Raw genomic sequence first — 19200 nt, 5'->3', positions numbered from 1 at the left:
CAAATGAAATCATAAAGAATCGAGAGATTAAGCATCAAATTGTGAATTAGATGGGAGGGTAACCTTTGTTGTAGATAATATTGGTCGCAAAAGCCTACGCTTTTTTTTTAAACGTGTGGTATCTGATGGGCATGTTCCGGTTGATTCTATCAATCGGCAGAACTGTTTTAACTTATCAATATTTACGGAGGACTCCTCACTGTGATCTTTTGTCATTTTAACAAAGCGTCAGTCTCATTATTGACATTGATGAGACACAGCATGAAACCACATCCACAGGTTAAGCGCTATTGTTTTGGATTGCTCCTTCCCCTTCAAGCCAAATTGTATTGTGTTATGCAGTGAGTTGGTTAAACAATAGTTATTTAATTATTTCAGTGTGTGAGAGAGACGCTACTGTGGTGAGTGCTCATTTGAGTTTGCGTTGTCATCTCCCGGTGCTATCCCAGCTGCTGCTGCTGCTGTCGTCGCTCTTGCTTAGATTACGCAACACGATGTTTGTCCTTTGTTTTGGTCTCCAGCTGAAAGCCGAAAGTGGGAAGATGCGTCGGCCCACTGGCAAAGTGGTCGGCATCATCAAGCGGAACTCGAGGCCGCTGTGCGGCATGCTCATGCCCAGCCCAATCAAGGAGGTGGGCTGATCTGCATGTGTGTGTGTGTACGTGTGGGGAGCGGTGATGTAGCGGTTAGCGCGCTGCGCTACGAATCCTGGGACCCGAGTTGGATTATATTTATCGCTCATAACCAATAAACAGCGGCAAATGTCTGAACCTGTCTTGGGCCCTTCCCTAGGTCGACTCGGCCATAAATGAGTATCTGATGTGGCATGTAAACATCAGCGCTGTGGAGACAAAGGCGGTCGGGCATGGTGCTGGCCGTACCCACCCCGTCGTTTGCCGTACCAGCTTGAATAGGTGTGTGCTGACGGCACTCGCCCAAACAATTTGTTGAATGCCTTACTGGGGGCTCTTTGTGCGTGTTGCAGGCCACCCGCCACCTGTTCACGCCCGCGGACCGCCGCATGCCACGAGTGCGGGTGGAGACAAGACAAGCAGCGTCCCTGCAGGCCCACCGCATCGTGGTGGCCATCGATGGCTGGCTGCGACACTCCCGCTACCCGAACGTACGACTGCACCGTGACGCCCCACAAGCCGTGACACCTCACCCGTCCGTCCCGTGGTCGGCATCGTCGGGCTCATCCTTCTGTCACTTGACGCACGGCCACGCGGCTCTGTATGCAATACAGCCGTCGAACCCAAAACACGAACGGTGACACGGTGAATTGGAAGTCAGGGTGGATGAGCTGGCACCACTGTGATTTATTTGTTTGAAAGCATGGCAAACTCACCTGTGATTCAACCTAGGTTATTAAGGTGTTGTAAGTTGATAGTCTCAGCCCAGTCACCAATAACTGCACCAAAAACGATGTTAAATTTGGTCGTGCACTTCGATTGTTTAATTTCCTTCTCTGAGAAAACTATTGCTTTTGACTGCCATGTGATGAACATTACTTTGATTGGCAGAGTGGTTAGAAAAGCACTGCCCCCCTACAATTTGGACCGCATTTCCCTTCAATGGATCTTAGAAGTAGCTCTGTTATGTCTGCTCCTGTGGGTCGTCCTTGACCACGAAGGGTGGTATAGATTGCTTGTCTTGTGTGATACCATTAACACAATGAGAAAAAAAATTGGTGAAAAGCTAAATATATTGTTAAGATGTATTATTTGGGTTGTATCTTTGTTTAAACAGATGCCGGTTAATATTCTACATAATGTTCGTTAGGTACAAGGTTGGCATTGTGGTTGTAATTTTCATACCTATTTGCCACTGCACAACCGAGCGACACCATGGCTGGCACGGTTTAGTAGGCTGCAGGTTGTTTATCCACTGCAAAAGCAGATCCATGCCATGGACGGTCAATGCTTTGAACAAGTCTAGGCACATGCAGATGACGCTGTGGTGCCACGTCCCCGTGGTGTATCGACTGCCGTCACACAATTAACGTGTCGCTAGCCCCGCCCCTGGCCCTGCTCGGCCCCCGGATAGATTTGGATGCCTTGTGGGGCCAGCATATCACGGTTTGGTTCTGGTTCGACACGGCAAAAAGCCAGTGGGTGACCACAGACACCTCGAGAGCTCTGCGCTGTCTGGGTTCCAATGTACCAGTGGAAAAGGGATACCGGTGACGATTGGCCACATATGTGCATATGCATGTTGAACTTCTTCCGTACCATACGTAGACAACCGTGCTAATCGTCGGTGTGCTTGTGCAGGGCCATTTTGTGCGCTCTCTGGGCGAATGTGGGGATAAGGAGACGGAGACAGAGGTGCTGCTGCTGGAGCACGACGTGCCACACCAGCCCTTCAGCCAGGCCGTACTTGCATGCCTGCCCCCTCCCACGTTCAGCATCACAGCAGAGGTACGCATGAGACGTGTGACGATATGTCAATTCATCGATTGAGTTCAATTCTTACGCCTGCGGTGTGTTGGTGTGTTTGGTCGTGCATGTGAGAATCCTTTACTTCAATGTTCTTTATTACAAGGCCCACGGGCCACTGGTGGCCCCTGGGTGGCCTTTGGTGTGGCCCATGACGTGTGGCCCCCGACGTATAGGCCCCCGACAATAGACAAATGCGAAAACACCCCCCATCATCATCATCATCGTGCTGTCAATCCTTAATAGTTTCAAGATGTTTGCCCTGCGTAGAATACCTTCTAGAGAGCTCTCCCTCCAGTCGAGGTCCTTCCGCTGCACTGGCATGAACGAGAAGCCACGGGGCTCTACACCTTTACCACAGACCGTATATAGAAAAGCCGTCGACCTGAAAGAAAGTCGATGGCTCGGACACATCATCGTAAGAAGAGAGGAAATTCACATCGGAGGAAGGAAGGCGACGGACTTATGGAAGCACCAGGGCGGAGACCCGAGAGGCAGGTCTCGAGAGATGCGGATCAAAGTGGTGAGCCAGGATGTGGAGGACTCTGCAGTAGCCGTGGAGATGGTCCAGTACAGAAATGAATGGAGCAAGGGGACTACAGACTTTTTTTCTATAACGCTGTACTTGCGTTCCTGAAGAACACCGAATTGTGGAAAATAGCATAATAAATAATATAGGGTAAAGCACAGTCCGCGATAACACGTGAGATGCGTACGCAGGCTTAACAAAGACTTCGTGTACGTGAGTAGCATCTAGAAGCATCCAGAAGCATTCCGCCTTGTGTGATGCTACACTGAGGCAACCGTACAACCGCTTATTCTGCCTCGCACAACGCAGTTCTGTTCACTCGATCGCCTTTTATCCAATTCGCATCCATGTTATGAAAAAAATGTGTTCCCTAATGCATTCATCGCATTATATCTAATTCACGATATGAAAACACGCAGAGTTATAGGAGAACGGACTGTACTTTCAAAATATTCAGTCGCCTTTTGGGAAAATATAACGCCATTAGAATGAAGTTGGTTTACCCATGTATGGCTCACCCTGTGTTTTGTTTGTTGTAAGGCAGCGTTTTGTTGAACCTGGTGCTGTGTGTGTCCCGTACAAGGACCAGGCTGGCAGGGAGGACCTCCGTGCGTTGTCCATCTGCAGTGTGGATCCTCCAGGCTGCACAGACATCGACGATGCCCTACACTGCAAACCGCTCGACAATGGGAACACCGAGGTATTCATTTGGTGGTGGTAATCGTGGTCACGGTCGCGGTAATTCGTGCCTATTCCTTTCATGGTTTTGTCAATGCTAGCGGAGGTGACAAGTGGAGTTTAGTGGCACAATGATAAGTGCACTGCACATTCATCCTGTCAAGCTGGTTTAGATTCCCAGTCATGGCTAACACCGGTACAGAGTGATATCTAAAAAAACTGCCCAAGTTCTTCCCTTCACCACCTGCATTGACCATCGTAATAAAGCAAGGTCAAATGACAATCGCGACCCATTACGGCATGGAGAAGCCCTCATCCTGCAGTGGATTGACAAAGGGGTGGACAATATTCCTGTTATTAAGTTTCCAAACATTGTTGCCTTAGTGCCCGTATTCTTGGTCTCTGCTCGGCTCAGGACTGACTTCAACATGGCTCGGTTCTTGCTTGATCTGCTCCGTTGCCTCCAAAGAAGCATGAGTGGCTCAGCTGTGCCTTGGCTCAGGCTCAGCTCATGGAAATTCTGAGCGTGGCTGGGATCATGCAGAGACATACGAGGAGACACAAGGGACACAGAGGCTCAGGGCTGGAACCATGCTTAGAGGCAGCTCGGGTTTTAAGCGTTGCTTTGATGTGGCTTATTGAAAATTAGAATCAGAATATTTATACTGGAGGAATCCGATGAGCTATAAAGCTATGTTTCACATGTCCAGTAGAGGCGGGTAAGAACATTACAACACCAACAGTACAAAAACATCATAGTAGTGCAAAATACAAGAAAGATAAACAAATAACACAAACAAATACAATGAAACCATCCCCATCCTACCAGGCAAAGCCCACTGAGGTATTGATTTATTTTTGATTAGTGACCTGGCCACAAATGAATAGCTCAACAAAGTGGCCCATCATTTGGACATTTATAGCAGACAAAATAATATAAATAATCTCAATGCATGTTGCGCGAGAGCCAAGCCTGAGCCAAGCCATGGCTAAGACCCCACTGGCCTAAGTGTCCACGTCACTGGCCGAATGCCTGGTTCACAATGAATGCACCAGATAGTAATGGATGTGCATTTCATTTCACATTATTGTGCTTTGGTTGGAGTGGCTATGGTGGAGGTTATGCATGCATGTGGAGTGAGCGACTTCCGACAGACGTCTAGTAGAAGACGTCTTATTTATTAAGAGCACACAGGGCGATACACTTCGTAACGCGGCTACACCTAGGCTGTACAAACACGCAGCCCATCTCCGTCCTGCGTAGCTACGCTGGCTGGTTGACGAGCGTAGCGGCGGAGACAGAGCTGCTCTTGCAGAAGAACCAGCCACGTGGTCGAAGACGAAGAGATGACGACGGTAGCGACGCAACCAGGACCCAGACCCCACGCTAACAGCCCCGAAGTTCTGATTCGGTGCTCTTTATATCTGCCTGGAGTGGCCAAGCTCCACCTCTGGCCACGCCCCCTTTCTAGAACCTTCTAGGCCCTTCGGGATGGTTCCCGGAGCTTCTCGACTGACTCCGCCGTTGACCTTTACCCCAGATACGCCCCTTCATAATGAGGCATTATGTAATGCAGCTATAACCTTAATTACCCTTACAGGCCGGCAGGTATCACCCTGTCATTACACATCCATGCATGTGAGGGTGGTGACGGTGTATTAATGTGTGTTCTAGGTTGGGGTACACATCGCCGATGTGGGCTACTTTATCCGGCCGGGGAATGCCTTGGATGAGGAGGCATCTCTGCGTGGTACCACAGTTTACCTGTGTGAGAAGGTGAGATGTGGATTTCTTCTTGCCACAATATCAAGTGTTTTACGACCCGCCGATTTCATCCTTTCATTCTTAACTTTACGACATGATGTAAAATATTACGATGTAACGATCATCGCGATACCAGTTTCCCCACAACTTTGTAATTGTATTTTACATTTTCACCACATTTTTTGTGTGCTTTTCAGTACTTCCCGTATGAATAACGATAACTTAAAAATGAATTAGAATTAAAAAATGTGCAACAACAATGCTAAATATCTCTCATGATGTTTTAAACGAGGTGATTTTTGTGGATTTATTATCATATGATGTACCGTGACATCATGAGCGGCAGGCTATCGGCGCAGTGGTAACACTCGTGCCTTGCAGCAAGGAGACGCTGGGTTTGATTACTCAACTCTTGTGCCTTTTCACTTGCAGTTTTGTTTGTTCCCCCCCCTGTTAGTGAATGGGTTTCCTCTGGATTAATCAGATTTCCTCTAAATAAAACCCATACAATCTTAACTGGCATTCGCGAAAACATCTCCTTGCTGAACAGTTACCTGCAGGTGACTTAATCATGTGTGGGTTTGCTTGCGAAACACTCGTTGAGTTGGTGCATATGTATTTGCCAGATTGTGTTTATTGACAGAGAAGTGGTTGCGTTTATCTGTTTGTGCGCCTGCAGAGGATTGATATGGTGCCAGAGTTATTGAGCTCAAACCTGTGTTCCTTGAGATCCAACGTCGATCGGTGAGATGCACCAACAACTGTGAACTCGCGAGTGCGCACATTGAAACCCATCCTCAGCAGCTAACGTGCGTTGTTGCCAGGTGCACATGTAATCCCATGATGCGTGGCACTGTTAAAGTGTTATTGTACAAATCCACACAAGCATGTGTACATACATAAGCAGCCAAACCAGGATGGCACAATGGTAACACGTGTCTCACAGCAAGAATTGCCTAGGATTGATGCCCGACTTGGTTGCCTTTCCATGTAGATTTTGTATGTTCTCCCCTATTTAGCATGGGTTGACTCCAGGTTATCAGGTTTCCTCTCATCGCTAACATAAACGTGTTATTATTACTATGATCCTTAACCAAGGGAAGCCTCACTGAATCTCATAACTTTGGGAGGGTACTGCAAAGCTTTTGTAGTCGAACAATGGTTGCTAGATATATATTCCAGTTGAGTAATTTGTAACAACCCAAACCGGTATTTGGGCAAACATCCCGCTGCTGACAGAATGACTCGACTACCAAAAACTTGGCAAGACCCTCCTGAAAAAGAGTCTCGAGGCTTTGCGAGGCTTTCCTGAGTGAACACCCTGCACCACTCCAATGTCGACGACTCCGCCACTCGACGGTGAATGGCGACGGTGCATGTGCTGTGCGCGTGCAGGCTGGCATTCTCGTGCATATGGGAGATGACTCCAAAGGCTGAGATCGTGAGCACACGTTTTACCAAGAGCATCATCAATTCCAAGGTGATTTCCCCCCCCTCCCCCACAGACGTTCAGTTTTTGTAAAACTCTCGTTTGCTTTCACGTGTATTGTATCGGTGCCTTGCTATGTTAGTGCAGTTGAGGTTTCCGGATGGCTGAGAGGTCAGAGCGTTGAGCTTGCACCTCTGGGTTCACAAGTGGAGCGAGATGAACCGGGTTCACAAGTGGTAGTATGTATGTTGAACTTCTTTTGCACCGTACGTAGCCAACTGTGCTAATCGGAGGTGCGAGGTAGGACATGAAAGTAGTGAGTTGATGGTCTTTGTCCAGTCAACAATCACTGCACAAAACACAGGTTTTTTTTAGGTTAGATCGTGTAAATATGTAAATGTGTCATTAAACCCACCCCCACCCGACATAGCCAACTAATAAGGGTTGTCACGTAAACAGAACATGCCAATTCGTCACGAGTACAGCACACCGGTGTGTTGTACCAGTGACGAATTTGCCACGTTCTGTTAATGTGTCAACCCTTACTAGTCGGCTGTGTCGGGTGGTGGCGGGTTTAACGACACATTTATGTATTTACACAATCTAACCCAAAAAACCTGTATTATGGATGATATTGGTCACGAAAGCCTACGTGTTAAACTCACTGCACAAAAGACCACCAAATTACATTGCACTAAATTTGGTTAAATTCCAGCTTTGAGAATTCAAAAAATATCAATTTTGCTGTCTTTGGGTGAGCGTAACCCTCAGTGGTCATCGGGAGCCACGTAGACATCTGTTGAGTTCTGGCTTGGGCTTGGATCAGGCGTGGGGATTGTGTAATTGCGAGGACCCCATGGTTCACCCGTGGTGTGTTCATCGTATCCCCGCAGGCGTCTCTGACGTACGCGGAGGCTCAGCTAATGATGGACGATGCCGGGCGGAAGGAGCCGGTCACCAGCAGCTTGCGTGGCCTCAACTCCCTGGCCAAGATCGTCAAGCAGAGGCGCATTCAAAACGAGTAACTCATTGTCAAGATCCTCATCCCCTCCACCGCCTCTGGAGCGCTGAGCAGTATTAATGGGTGCACCACATTTAGTCGATCGGCAGGTCGCCTGTGGCGCGGTAAAGTGTGGTTACTCCCGTGTCTTCTAAGACATCCGGCCAGCATGGAAGAGTAGGCTAAAATACATTGAGATGGACTGTAAAAGGGTGTATCTCTAGAGGGCCCCCCTCTTATGGGAGCCCCCTTCTTCCAGCAGTGGCTTGAGCAAGCAATTGCAAGGCTGCACCTGTAGCTTTTTTTGACCCCATGATGCATGAGGCTTGGGTGAATATCATGCACAAACAAGTGTTACAGGATTCATATTCTTTGTTTTGTTTTCAGTAAAGTCACGTAGGTAAAACTATAAAATAAAATAACAACTAAATTAAATCACGACGTTTCGGGCGCAACACAAACGTCCTTCTTCAGGTGGGACAACCACAGCCAGAAACAATTGCTGAAGTGGGCAAAAAAGGGCTGTTGTAACAAGAGGCTATATAGGTAAGAGAGTGGGGGGGAGCAAGGGGGGAGAGATAGAGAGGGGGGTGTGGGGTAGGGGAAGTGGGGTGCTGCTAGAGGGATTAAAGGGGCGAGCACGGCAAAATGCCGGGGGGGGGGGGGAAGTGAGCGGGGCTGGGAGTGGGAGGCTGAAGAAGCTGGAGATGAAATGAAGGCAACAATAAAGAAGTTAAGGTTTTACCTGGTTAATAACATCCTTCTAGATTGGAGTGTTACAGGCTACATTGTGGGCAATAGAGGACAATGCAGTGACATAAATTGATTTACTCTACTTAATGCTCCCATGTCTGTGCTCCCCCACCTTTGCCAGCGTGTACTGACCACCACGGTTAAGTACGGTAAAACCACCCCACGACCCGCATGACATGGGGCGGCCCTCATCCAGCAGTGGATTGACTTAACGAGCTGTGCATGTTCATCTCAAATATCTGAGTTTGTGAAGTGTCTTATATTAAGATTCTGTGTTGTTTTGGCTGGACATGATAATCGCTCATGTCCCTTCTCCACCCGTAGGGCATTGACTCTGGCATCCCCTGAGGTCCGATTCCACATGGACAGCGAAACCCACGACCCGATCGACCTGCAGACCAAGGAACTCAAGTGAGTCTCGTCAACAAGACACCTCCCATGACCGCAATCCGACTGTTGTGCAGATCTCTCTATCAGAATCAAAATATATTTCTACTGGAAGAATCTGATGAGCTATAAAGCTCTTTTTTCACAGATGTCCAGTTGGGGCAGGTCACAACGTTACAACAACAAACAATACAAGCACACGTTAGGATTGCAAAGTATTGGAAAGGTAAACAAATAACTTAAACAAATATACAAATAAAACTAAACTATTTATCTTACCAAGTAAAACCCTGACCACAAATGATAGCTGAACAAAGTGGCTTATCACGTGGGAAATTTATTATCAGCAAAATAATCTAAGATAAAGATTCTTGACCCTTGTGGTTGATGTGTTGTGGTGGCGGAAACTGGTGCGTGTACACAGGGAGACCAACTCGATGGTGGAGGAGTTCATGTTGCTCGCCAACATCTCTGTGGCGGAGCGCATCGTAGACGAATTCCCCGAGTGTGCGCTGCTCCGACGCCACCCGGCGCCTCCGCCTTCCAACTACGACATCTTGGTGAAGGCGACAAAATCAAAGGTAGAGTTAGAACCCCTTTTAACGACCACCCTTGTTAACTAATCGCTTAACAACGGGCCTCCATAGAGCTCAATGTGTAGGCTTAACCGACCATTTCCCTGTTAACGACGGGCTGTTGTAGGTACAGTAAATATGAATTAATGCCACGTAGAAGGAAAACAATAAAATAAAAAATATATATAAAACAATAAAATTATCACGACGTTTCGACTGCAACACAAGCAATCATCATCAGGTGCGACAACCACAACAAGAAAATTTGAAAAAAGTGGCAGTTATTTTTAACGTTAGGACCACGGAGAGAGATTTGACAGTTTGTTCAGATGGACGAGTCCAACTATGTTCGGAAAAGAGGAGGGGGGAGACAAAAAATAATGGATGCGTTCTGAAAGCCACCTTAAGCGTGATCAATCAATTAAGACCCGAAATGGTTTATCAAATCTCTCTCCGTGGTGCTAACGTTAAAATAACCGCCACTTTTTTCAAATTTTCTTGTTGTGGTTTTCACACCTGATGATGATTGCTTGTGTTGCAGTCGAAACGTCGTGAGAATTTTATTGTTTTATATTTGTATTATTTTATTGTTTCTCTTCTACGTGAATTTACCGAAAGAACCAAGAATACGAATCCCTGCAGTCACGAAAGTTTTAAATCAAAATGAATTCATGCATTTATTAACAGTGTTTATTTTAATATGATGTGTTTATAATGTTAGTATCTTTATGTATTAATATCCATTGTTTAAATATGATAAAGTACGTTTTTTGGGTGAACAAGGGAAACTTTCGATGCTATCGGAACGAATTAAGCTTTTAACACGTATTTCCTATACTCGCTTAATGACCAAATCCTTTAATGCTCGTGTTCGTGGAACCAATTACCGTCTTTAAGAGGGGTTCTACTGTCTCTAGATTGCTGTTAACCTTCCTTCAATATCATCCTCCTCGCAAGGAATTCAGAGGTCGCCGGGTGGCTCAAATTTTTGTTTGAGGTCTTTTGGTTTAACCGGGTGAAAACTCAAGAGACCATAATAGTCTCATTTGCAAGGGTCACCTGGGTCACCCTATGACCCAGAGATTACAGCTGTGACCCTGGCTTCAAAATCCAGCAGCCGCATTGAACATACTGTGTTATCAAGTGTAGGGAGTTGAAGGACTCGGCTCGTTTCCCAGCTACTCCACAGAAATAAGCAACAAAAAAACATCACGATAAATGTAGTACTGTATTTAATTTTAGATAAATTCCAGCACTGAAATGTTGAAATATCAGGTCGACTTATTGTGATGAACATTATGCTCAAAATGGGTGGGAATGTGCTACCCCCTACTGTGAAGCAGAGGTGTCTTGAAACGATGTCAGTATTGGCCTGAGCGAGCAATTGCAGGGCTGCACCTTTTACCTTTATCTTGAGATGTAGCCGTATAGTTTCCACTCGCCCTTAGAGGCAGAACAACTCAAAAGCTGTGACGAACCACAGACAACGCTGGAAGGCAGCCAGGCACTGTGCCAGATGTAGATTAATCCACTTGCTGTACTGCCTTCTCCTGGCAAGCCAGGTTATGGAAACCTGAATGCCCACAGGAAGTGCGCTGAATAACGTTTTCTTTCCAATACACCACAACCCTTGCTGCTTCCCAAGCACTGAACTACAAGCCACGTGCGGGATAGTCACCTCACAAACGCCGGTGTGCCTGATTTTTTTGCGCAGAACATCGAGATCCAGGTGGACTCGGCTAAGGCGTTGGCCGAGTCCCTGGACCGGGCGGCGGTGCCGGGAGCGCCACCATACCTCAACACTCTGCTGCGCATCCTGGCCACGCGCTGCATGATGCAGGCCATCTACTTCTGCTCCGGCATGGAGCCCGACACCCACCACTACGGGCTCGCCACCGCCATCTACACCCACTTCACGTCGCCCATTCGACGGTGACGTGCTCTGGCGTCAGGCACACGCGTGAAATCGACCTTCGCGATTATTGAGGGGGCTATGTTGTTGTCTTGGTGTGGTCTGGGACTGTGCTGCCTTTCCCAAGTTTAGAAATTTATTTATTAATTGATGTACTTATGCAATGTTAACTTGTCATTACGGCACACCTCCGATTAGCACTTTTGGCTACATACGGTGCGAATGAAGTTCAACATACAACTTGTATATCTTTTTTCTATTATTTACTTTTAGTGATTTGTTTACCTTTCCTATTCTTACACTCCTATCATCTACCTAATGGACATCTGTCAAAAAGAGCTTTTATCGCGAATCGGATTTCTCCAGGATAAAGATTCAGATTTTGACTTATTTTTATAAAAGGTCGTATAAATGGGAAGTTTGGCCAATTCCTTAAATGGTTGTTTGGCTTGTGTTGGAGAAAAACTAGAGGATCCGGAGAACACCAACGCCTACAAGGAGGGTGACAGTGTTCCACGTGCAGAATCAAGAATCCATTGCCGTGTTGCAGCGGCGGCCAAAAGTGAATTGCAATTCTGCCATGGATCGCTAACGATTTTGTTGTGGATCTTAAATAAGAACACAGATATGAGCAGGCAGCAATTTGCGCTACATCTGATGACAAATAAAAAGTCCTCAACAAAGAATTATATTCATACATTAACAAAGATAATTTCCACCAGCAGATGGTGCTAGAACGTGGTATGGCCAGAGTACAGTATTCTATCACAGCGTTAAATCCATCTGAGTCATTGTTTGCGTAGCTTTCTGGTGGATCGTGAAACCCGCTGAGATCCACCAGAATGAATCGCGGTGCTTGGTGGATTAATACCGCTGCTCCGTTGGCATCTCGTGGCCATACCGCAGCCTGTATCTACTGTAAATTTAATCTTCATATTAAATAGAGGCTACAACAAATGTGAATATTGTTGTTGTTGTTGTTGTCTCCCTGTACCGTTACAGATACTCGGATGTGATTGTGCACCGGCTGCTGGCCGTGTGCGTGGGCGCCGACCCCACGTACCCGGCGCTCACCGACAAGCAGAAGCAGCAGCAGCAGCTCTGCAACAACCTCAACTACCGCCACAAGATGGCGCAGTACGCCCAACGCTCGTCTGTAGCTTTCCACACGCAGGTGCGAGGCGGAAGTGTGGGCCACGTGGAGCTTGCACGGCGTGTGCTTAGGCACCTGATAATGCGTCCATTCGTCTCTTGAAAACCATTTTTAAGGTCACGAAAGTAGCCATCGTATTGTGCGTGTAGTAAGAATCAATTGTTTTCTATTCGTACGCTTACGTGTGGTGGTGCCGTGGCTGTACTGGTTGGCTACACTTGACATTGCTTTTCAGCATTCTTCTGTGTTTGCTGAAAAACCTAGTCACTTGGCACATTTGCCCATGATGTGACAACTTTATTTGATTGGCTCTGTCAGGTGATGGAGGATTATAGTTAATACAATTGACATTGTACCTTCACGATTGAACTCAAAATAATCCCCATGACATGATGCCAATAGCACAACTGGAATAAATTAGCGGGGGGATGCAGAAAAATACCTTAAATTTTTGTTAAATAATTATGGGCTTGGTAAGTGATGCGCGTGTGTCTGCTCTGGGCCACGCAGCGGTGATTAACGGCTGTTGTTGTTGTGGTCTCAGTTGTTCTTCAAGAGCAAGGGAGTGGTGGGCGAAGAGGGCTTCGTGCTGTTTGTGCGCAAGAACGCCGTGGTGGTGCTCATTCCCAAGTACGGCTTGGAGGGGACGGTTTTCTTTGACTCCGAAGATCTCAAGCTCAACGTTACCTTCGACGAGGAGGTAGGGCATGTGTTCACTTAACCGGGAGGCATTGGCATTTCCCGAACGGCTGAATTCTGCATTTAAACCCAGGACTGGCTTAATGCACTGGGACCCAAGCCCCCTGACCATCTCTCTACGATTAGGTTTCTATCAGACACACAGACACTTGGTTTAAGGTGGAAGAACGCAGTGAGATACGAAGCTCCGTTTTTTTGCCATTTGGCAGTGTGGACTATTACAGAGGAAGTTACACCGGTGGATACATTAGAGTCGGATGGCTCACAGGGCTATACCAAAATAAACTGAAACTGAATTAAATGATGTAAATGCGTTTCAAATATAAAACGGTCACAATTAAATATGCTTTGGAAATAACTGCCATGACGGAGCCCGTATTGTCACGGAGAGGACATCACATTAAAAATACAGTAAAATCCCTCAGATCCGGAAGAATTAGAGAGAAAATCTAATGCTTTCTGTAAACAATGAGAAATTCGAAGGGCAGAGAAGTACTTGTAGAATAAAAAACAAATGAGGGAAATAGTAGTTGATCCAAAAAGTGATCTCTAGATGGCAAAAAGCACATTTGTGACCAGTGGATCCGGTCCTTTCCAGCATGCCTTGCATGCCGCATTACATTGTCACTCTGCGTGGATAATGCACACAGCCTAATTTGGACCAGAAGCTCAAAAGGGTCAACATTTGCAGCCATATTTTAGGTATGTTCTTAACTGCAATTGTACACTCCATATAACCTAAGGGGGGTTGCATCTACTCCTTAATGATGGCCAAATAAGGCTTTAAAATTCCTTGGCTGGCCCGCACATCACGATCCCTCGGTTGGCTTGGTCATTGCAGCCATCGGCTTCTCATGCCTGGTTTTCAGCTCGTGGTGAGGTGGCCCAAGCGGTATTGCATTCGCTGTGTGTTGTGGAGGTTTGCGTTTCAAACTCGGTGGCCACTCCGGTTAATACTGTGGTGTGTATTAAGCGTAAAATATTTACAGGCCATCCGCTTTAACAATGGACGTTAAAAGATCCTGTAACGTTATTCGTGTGCCAGCATCATGGTCCAAGGTTGGCAAATTACATGCAAATTACTTATTTGGGGAGCACATATCAATCGTTCGCCTCCTTTTACAAAAACGTAGCAGTGACCTTGAATGCAAACGTTTTGAGAATCAGTGAGGCTTTTCTGAGTGACCCATGTAATTGTATGAATAATAACGTTGGGTTTACGTCAATCCATGACTGTATGCAGGGCACTTGGCAGAGAGCAGTCAGCGGTAGTGTAGCGGTTAGCGTTCTGTGCTACGATCCTGGTGACTTGGGTTCGATTCCTTCGCACGGTCAACACCAGTGATGATTATCTGAACCGGTCCTGGGCCTCCCCTAGGTTGACTCGGAACTCAATTGAATGCCTGGTGCGGTGTGTAAACATCGCCACTGGGGATACAAAGGCGGCCGGGCATGGCGCTGGCAACCCACCCCCTTGTGTGCCGTGCCGGCCTTCATCTGTGCTCCTCGCCAACAGCACTTGCCCCAACAGTCTGTTAAGGCTACATTGGAGATATGTCTTTGTGTTTTGTGTAGGGCCCCACGCTGTGCGTGGAGGGCATCGCGCTGAACATGTTCGACTGCCTGTGCGTACGCGTGTCGCTGGATTCGTCCAACCTGCAGCACCAGCGGATCCGCATGCACCTCGTCCGCCCGGAGGTACTCACCGTGCGGCGCGACGCGGAACCTCGGAATACCACCGATTTGTATTGTGACCATGCTGCTGTTGCTGCTTGCTGCGCCAGCAGTAGTGCACAAAAAACAAACGCTCGCCGCATCGGAACGTCAGCGGGCCGAAAATTAATGACACAAGCCACAGCATAGCGCTTGTTGCCATGCAACCCAAACTGTGGGACCGTAAAGTAAACCCTTTGAGACACAGAGATACATAGGAGATACAGAGAGACCCATTATGATTCCTAGAGATTCATAGAGACTCATACAGATACATAGCAGTGCATTAATCACATGCTACTGTACGATTGTGGCCATGCAACCCAAACTATGGACCACATTTTACACCACTGTAGTCTGCGCTCCTTCAATGGAGGGGGTGGCAAGATGACACAAACTCTCTCCTGAGGCTCTCCCGTGGCTATCAGACCCATCCATTGGCATTTAGCCCCTGAACGTAATACCCTTATAACACAGGAATAAAATATAAAATCCGGTCTTGTATGGAAAAAATATATGTATAGCTAGCATTTTGAGCTGCAGTCTGTTGTCCTATACCTCCTGTAACTGGCAAATTGGATATAACGCGATGATGAATGTATGAAGGAACGCATTTTTTGTATAACGCGGATCCGAACTGGATATAACTCGGTTGAATGAATGGAACTACGTCGCGCGAGTAGGAATAAGCGGTTGTAACGGCTGCCTCGGCGTAGCATCACACAAGGCGGGATGCTGCTGGATGCTTCTAGATGCTACCCACGTTCCTTAGTCTTTGTTCAGCCTGTGTTACGCATCTCACGCGTTATTGCGGACTGCGCTTTACCCCATATAATATATATTATTTATTATAACACGATTTTTCCAAAACGTGTTCTTGAGGTACGCAACTACCATATTATAGAACAGGCTGCATATCCAAAGACTATGGGACACTATCCCTACCTATATCAGTTGTGACTGGCCATGTGTTTAAATCCAGCTTGAAAACGTCGTTATTAATTGGCTTTTCCTGGATTCTGATTGGTTATTACTGTGAGGGGAATCATTATGATTAGCTTTTATTGCATTTTGCATGCTGTGTAAAGTGTCAGTATCACTGTCATCATTGTTATTATCGGATTTTACTTTATTTCTATTGGCTTGTATCTATACTTGAGTAGTTTTTTTAATGTCCAGTGCTTTTTTGAGATATTTCGATATGCAAGGTGCTGTATAAAATAGAGTTTTATGATGGCCCTAGTTCATTGCACAAGAAGGGCCATTATCTGAAACGTGGCCTATTTAAATGATCGTTTGGGGCTGTTGTTGATGAATGCGAGTTCTCAAGATACCAAGCTAAGTCAGGGTGTGGGAGCCTTGGTAGATATCAGATTTCTTAACAAAACTCCATGAGTCTGTTCTGCATGGATTTCCTCCGGGTTCTCTGGTTTCCTCCGATATCTAAAAATAATCATGCGTTGAAACTGGTATTAAGGTAGTTTACGTATCGCCATGGGCGGCAGGGTGGCACATTGGTAAACGCTTGCGTCTTGCAGCAAGAAAACTGGGTTTGATTCCCAACTAGAGTGTTACTGTGTGGAGTTGTCATCTTCTCTCCCCCTGTTCCTCAAAAGTTTTCAGACTTGGCGAAGTTTTTCAGTGTTAATAAGTGTAATAATAACGTATCACTTGTGTTGGAAATACTCGCATGTGTGTGTGTGAGAGCATTGGTGTAGTGGTTAGCACGCTGCGCTATGAACCCGGCAACCCAATTCCCACTCACCGCCAACACCAGTGAGGATTATCTGAACTGCTGTTTTGCCTACCCAAGGTCATCTCTTTCTTAAATGAGTACCTGGTGTAGTGTGTAAACATCAGCACTGGGGAGAGGTGTTGGCCATTTACCCCCTCGTGGGCCATGCCGCCTAACAGCATCAGCACAGTCTGTTAAAGGCTTATTTGGGTGACTATCTTCGTTGTACGTTTGTGCCATTTGTGTGTCCGCTGTCACAGATTCCAGGCTACAACCCTCCGGAGTCCACCCCATGGGGCTCGCCTTCTCCCCGGCCTAAGAAACCCAGACAGCACTAGTGTATCGTGGATGCGGTGTCAACAAGATGTCGGAGGAGGTGCATGAGTGGGCACACACTCTGGGTTTTACATCTGCAGAGTTAATTAAGTGTACATTGTGCTCGCAAGCAGAGGTGAACAATTGAAAAAAAAGCAGTGGCGGTTATGAGAAATGCTACCCTGAAGTAACAGACGGTTTGCACTCTGAACTTGCATTCCAGAGGTCACCGGTTCTTCGTTCTCCTGTCGCAGCAGTTCAAATGGTAGCGCATTTTTTTTATTTAGAATTTTTACCTTGCCAACCAGTACAATCAGCCAATTATGGTGTATACGCGTAAAGATGTATGAAAGGTTTAGGATATCTTATGCCCCACTTCTTTGCCAGCCAAGACACTGACCCCCTTGTGATGAAGGTGATTTCACAAAAATATTGGTTACTGAATCGGTGGTGTTTATTGACTAACGCAGCAGTGTCCAACCCACAAAGCACTGTGATCCATTCTGGTATATCTCAACATGTTCCGTGATCTACCAGCAATATATGACCAACAGTTACCCGGATGGATTTAACCGACTAATAGAACACTGTAGACATGCCAAGTGCTAGTGCGATCTATTGGTTTAAAATATATATTATTAATCCATTTATTCTTAGTCGGGGATTTTGTTTTGCCATCTGCTATAACAATAATTGCTTTATTTTAGAGGTGTTTAGTCTTATTTGTCCCGAGATCCACAATCAAAATCTTTTGCGATCATCCACCCATGGATCGCGATTCACATATCGGCTACCACTGATCTAACAGTTGAAAACCAGTTTAACACGTAGGCTTTCGCGACCAATATCCATAACACGGGTTTTTTGGGTTAGAACGCGTAATAAATATTGAAATGTGTCGGTAAACCCGCCACCACCCGACACAGCCAATTCGAAAGGTTTGTCACATTAACAGAACGTGCCAATTCGTTACTAGTAACATCACACCAATCTAACCCATAAAACGTGTATTATAGTTGAAAACCTACAATTGTGCCAGGTTTGGCCTGTCGGAGTGGGCCATTAGGGTGGCCACTCGGAGGGCAAAGCTCTTGGGAATCCGAGCAAGAGCTTCGAAGTATGATTGTGCACGGTGACACCCGCAGGGGTCTCGTGATGGATGGCAAATGGAAGATTTTTTATCGCGAGAGGATTCCCTGCAAGGGATGTTAGGTTACTTGTTCTTGTGAGGATGCCATTTACTGTATGAAGGGGCAGCGGTCAGCTGCATAGAACAGAGTATAAAATTCCCCGAGCTGTTGCTGTTTAAATCGTCGGTTTAACGGAGAATTTCACCTCAGGTTTTTTTTACACAGCTGCCCCACCCCTCATCGGACTCTGTGCAATCTCACAAGGAATGTTTTTGGAAAAAATGTCGGTGTCAGAAAATTTTAAGGTTTAATCGTTTACAAATGCGCATTTCGTTACAGCTTCTCTTGTCCTTTAGACGTGCAAAGATAATTTCTGACAAAATATTGACACGTTTTCAAATTGTTTCGTAAATGGTTATAACTTTGCTCACGTACTTGGGCAATAATTTTAAGCTCCTGGAGTAGTGGTAAAGATTTAAGCAAGTTGATGTCTTTGCGACTTTGTGTAAATGTGTTTAACATTTTTTAGCTGAATCGTATATTTACAAGCATGTACACATGAGTTATACGCGTTTATATACAAAAATACACCTATTTATTTTCCATGCATCTTCTGTTATTTTGGTTACTTTAAGTTACGTTTTCCACTGCTGGATGAACATCTCGCCACGTGATGTTGGATGTCAGGTTTAGTTTGACCATACTTCATGCTGGTCACTGTTGGATGATAATAATGTCCACTTGCAATGCACCACCACACAGTATTCACTCGCCTTCGAATCGAGTCCTGCACCGCCGTTTCACATGCAAATTTGATTCTCAATCCCTGGGCCAACTTGCTCCTGATTAGCATGCGATTTGCCACATTTCGATCTCGGAGGTGATTAAATGCGCCGGCTTCCAGGCTTGTTGAGCCGCTCGGAGCCCAATTAACGAAAATTGTTGCCAAAGCAAAAGCGTGAGCTCGAATGTTTGTCCGTGTTCTTTTC

General features: G+C 46.2%; 1 protein-coding gene across 1 annotated transcript; it reads left to right on the top strand.

The window, feature by feature from the left end:
- The first annotated feature begins 3472 nt into the window (after positions 1–3472).
- Positions 3473–18820, top strand: LOC142906027 (exosome complex exonuclease RRP44-like). Its single transcript, XM_076053398.1, has 12 exons — positions 3473–3667; positions 5321–5422; positions 6090–6154; positions 6806–6890; positions 7733–7860; positions 8917–9003; positions 9404–9560; positions 11269–11486; positions 12469–12640; positions 13164–13319; positions 14894–15016; positions 17027–18820. Exons 1-12 carry the CDS (start codon positions 3473–3475, stop codon positions 17102–17104), a joined length of 1566 nt encoding a protein of 521 aa, XP_075909513.1. The 3' UTR covers positions 17105–18820.
- The last annotated feature ends 380 nt before the right edge of the window (positions 18821–19200 follow it).

The sequence above is a fragment of the Petromyzon marinus genome, chromosome 61 (genome assembly GCF_048934315.1).
Source record: "Petromyzon marinus isolate PM22_M1 ecotype Great Lakes invasive population chromosome 61, UKy_Petmar_22M1.pri1.0, whole genome shotgun sequence".
NCBI lineage: Eukaryota > Metazoa > Chordata > Hyperoartia > Petromyzontiformes > Petromyzontidae > Petromyzon > Petromyzon marinus.
This window is presented reverse-complemented; position numbering and strand designations above follow the sequence as displayed.

Coding starts and splice junctions, on each gene's coding strand:
- LOC142906027 (XM_076053398.1), top strand. CDS start 3,473: ATGTATGGCTCACCCTGTGTTTTGTTTGTTGTAAGGCAGCGTTTTGTT. Junction 3,668..5,320: donor TCGACAATGGGAACACCGAG/GTATTCATTTGG, acceptor TGTGTGTTCTAG/GTTGGGGTACACATCGCCGA. Junction 15,017..17,026: donor TGCACCTCGTCCGCCCGGAG/GTACTCACCGTG, acceptor CCGCTGTCACAG/ATTCCAGGCTACAACCCTCC.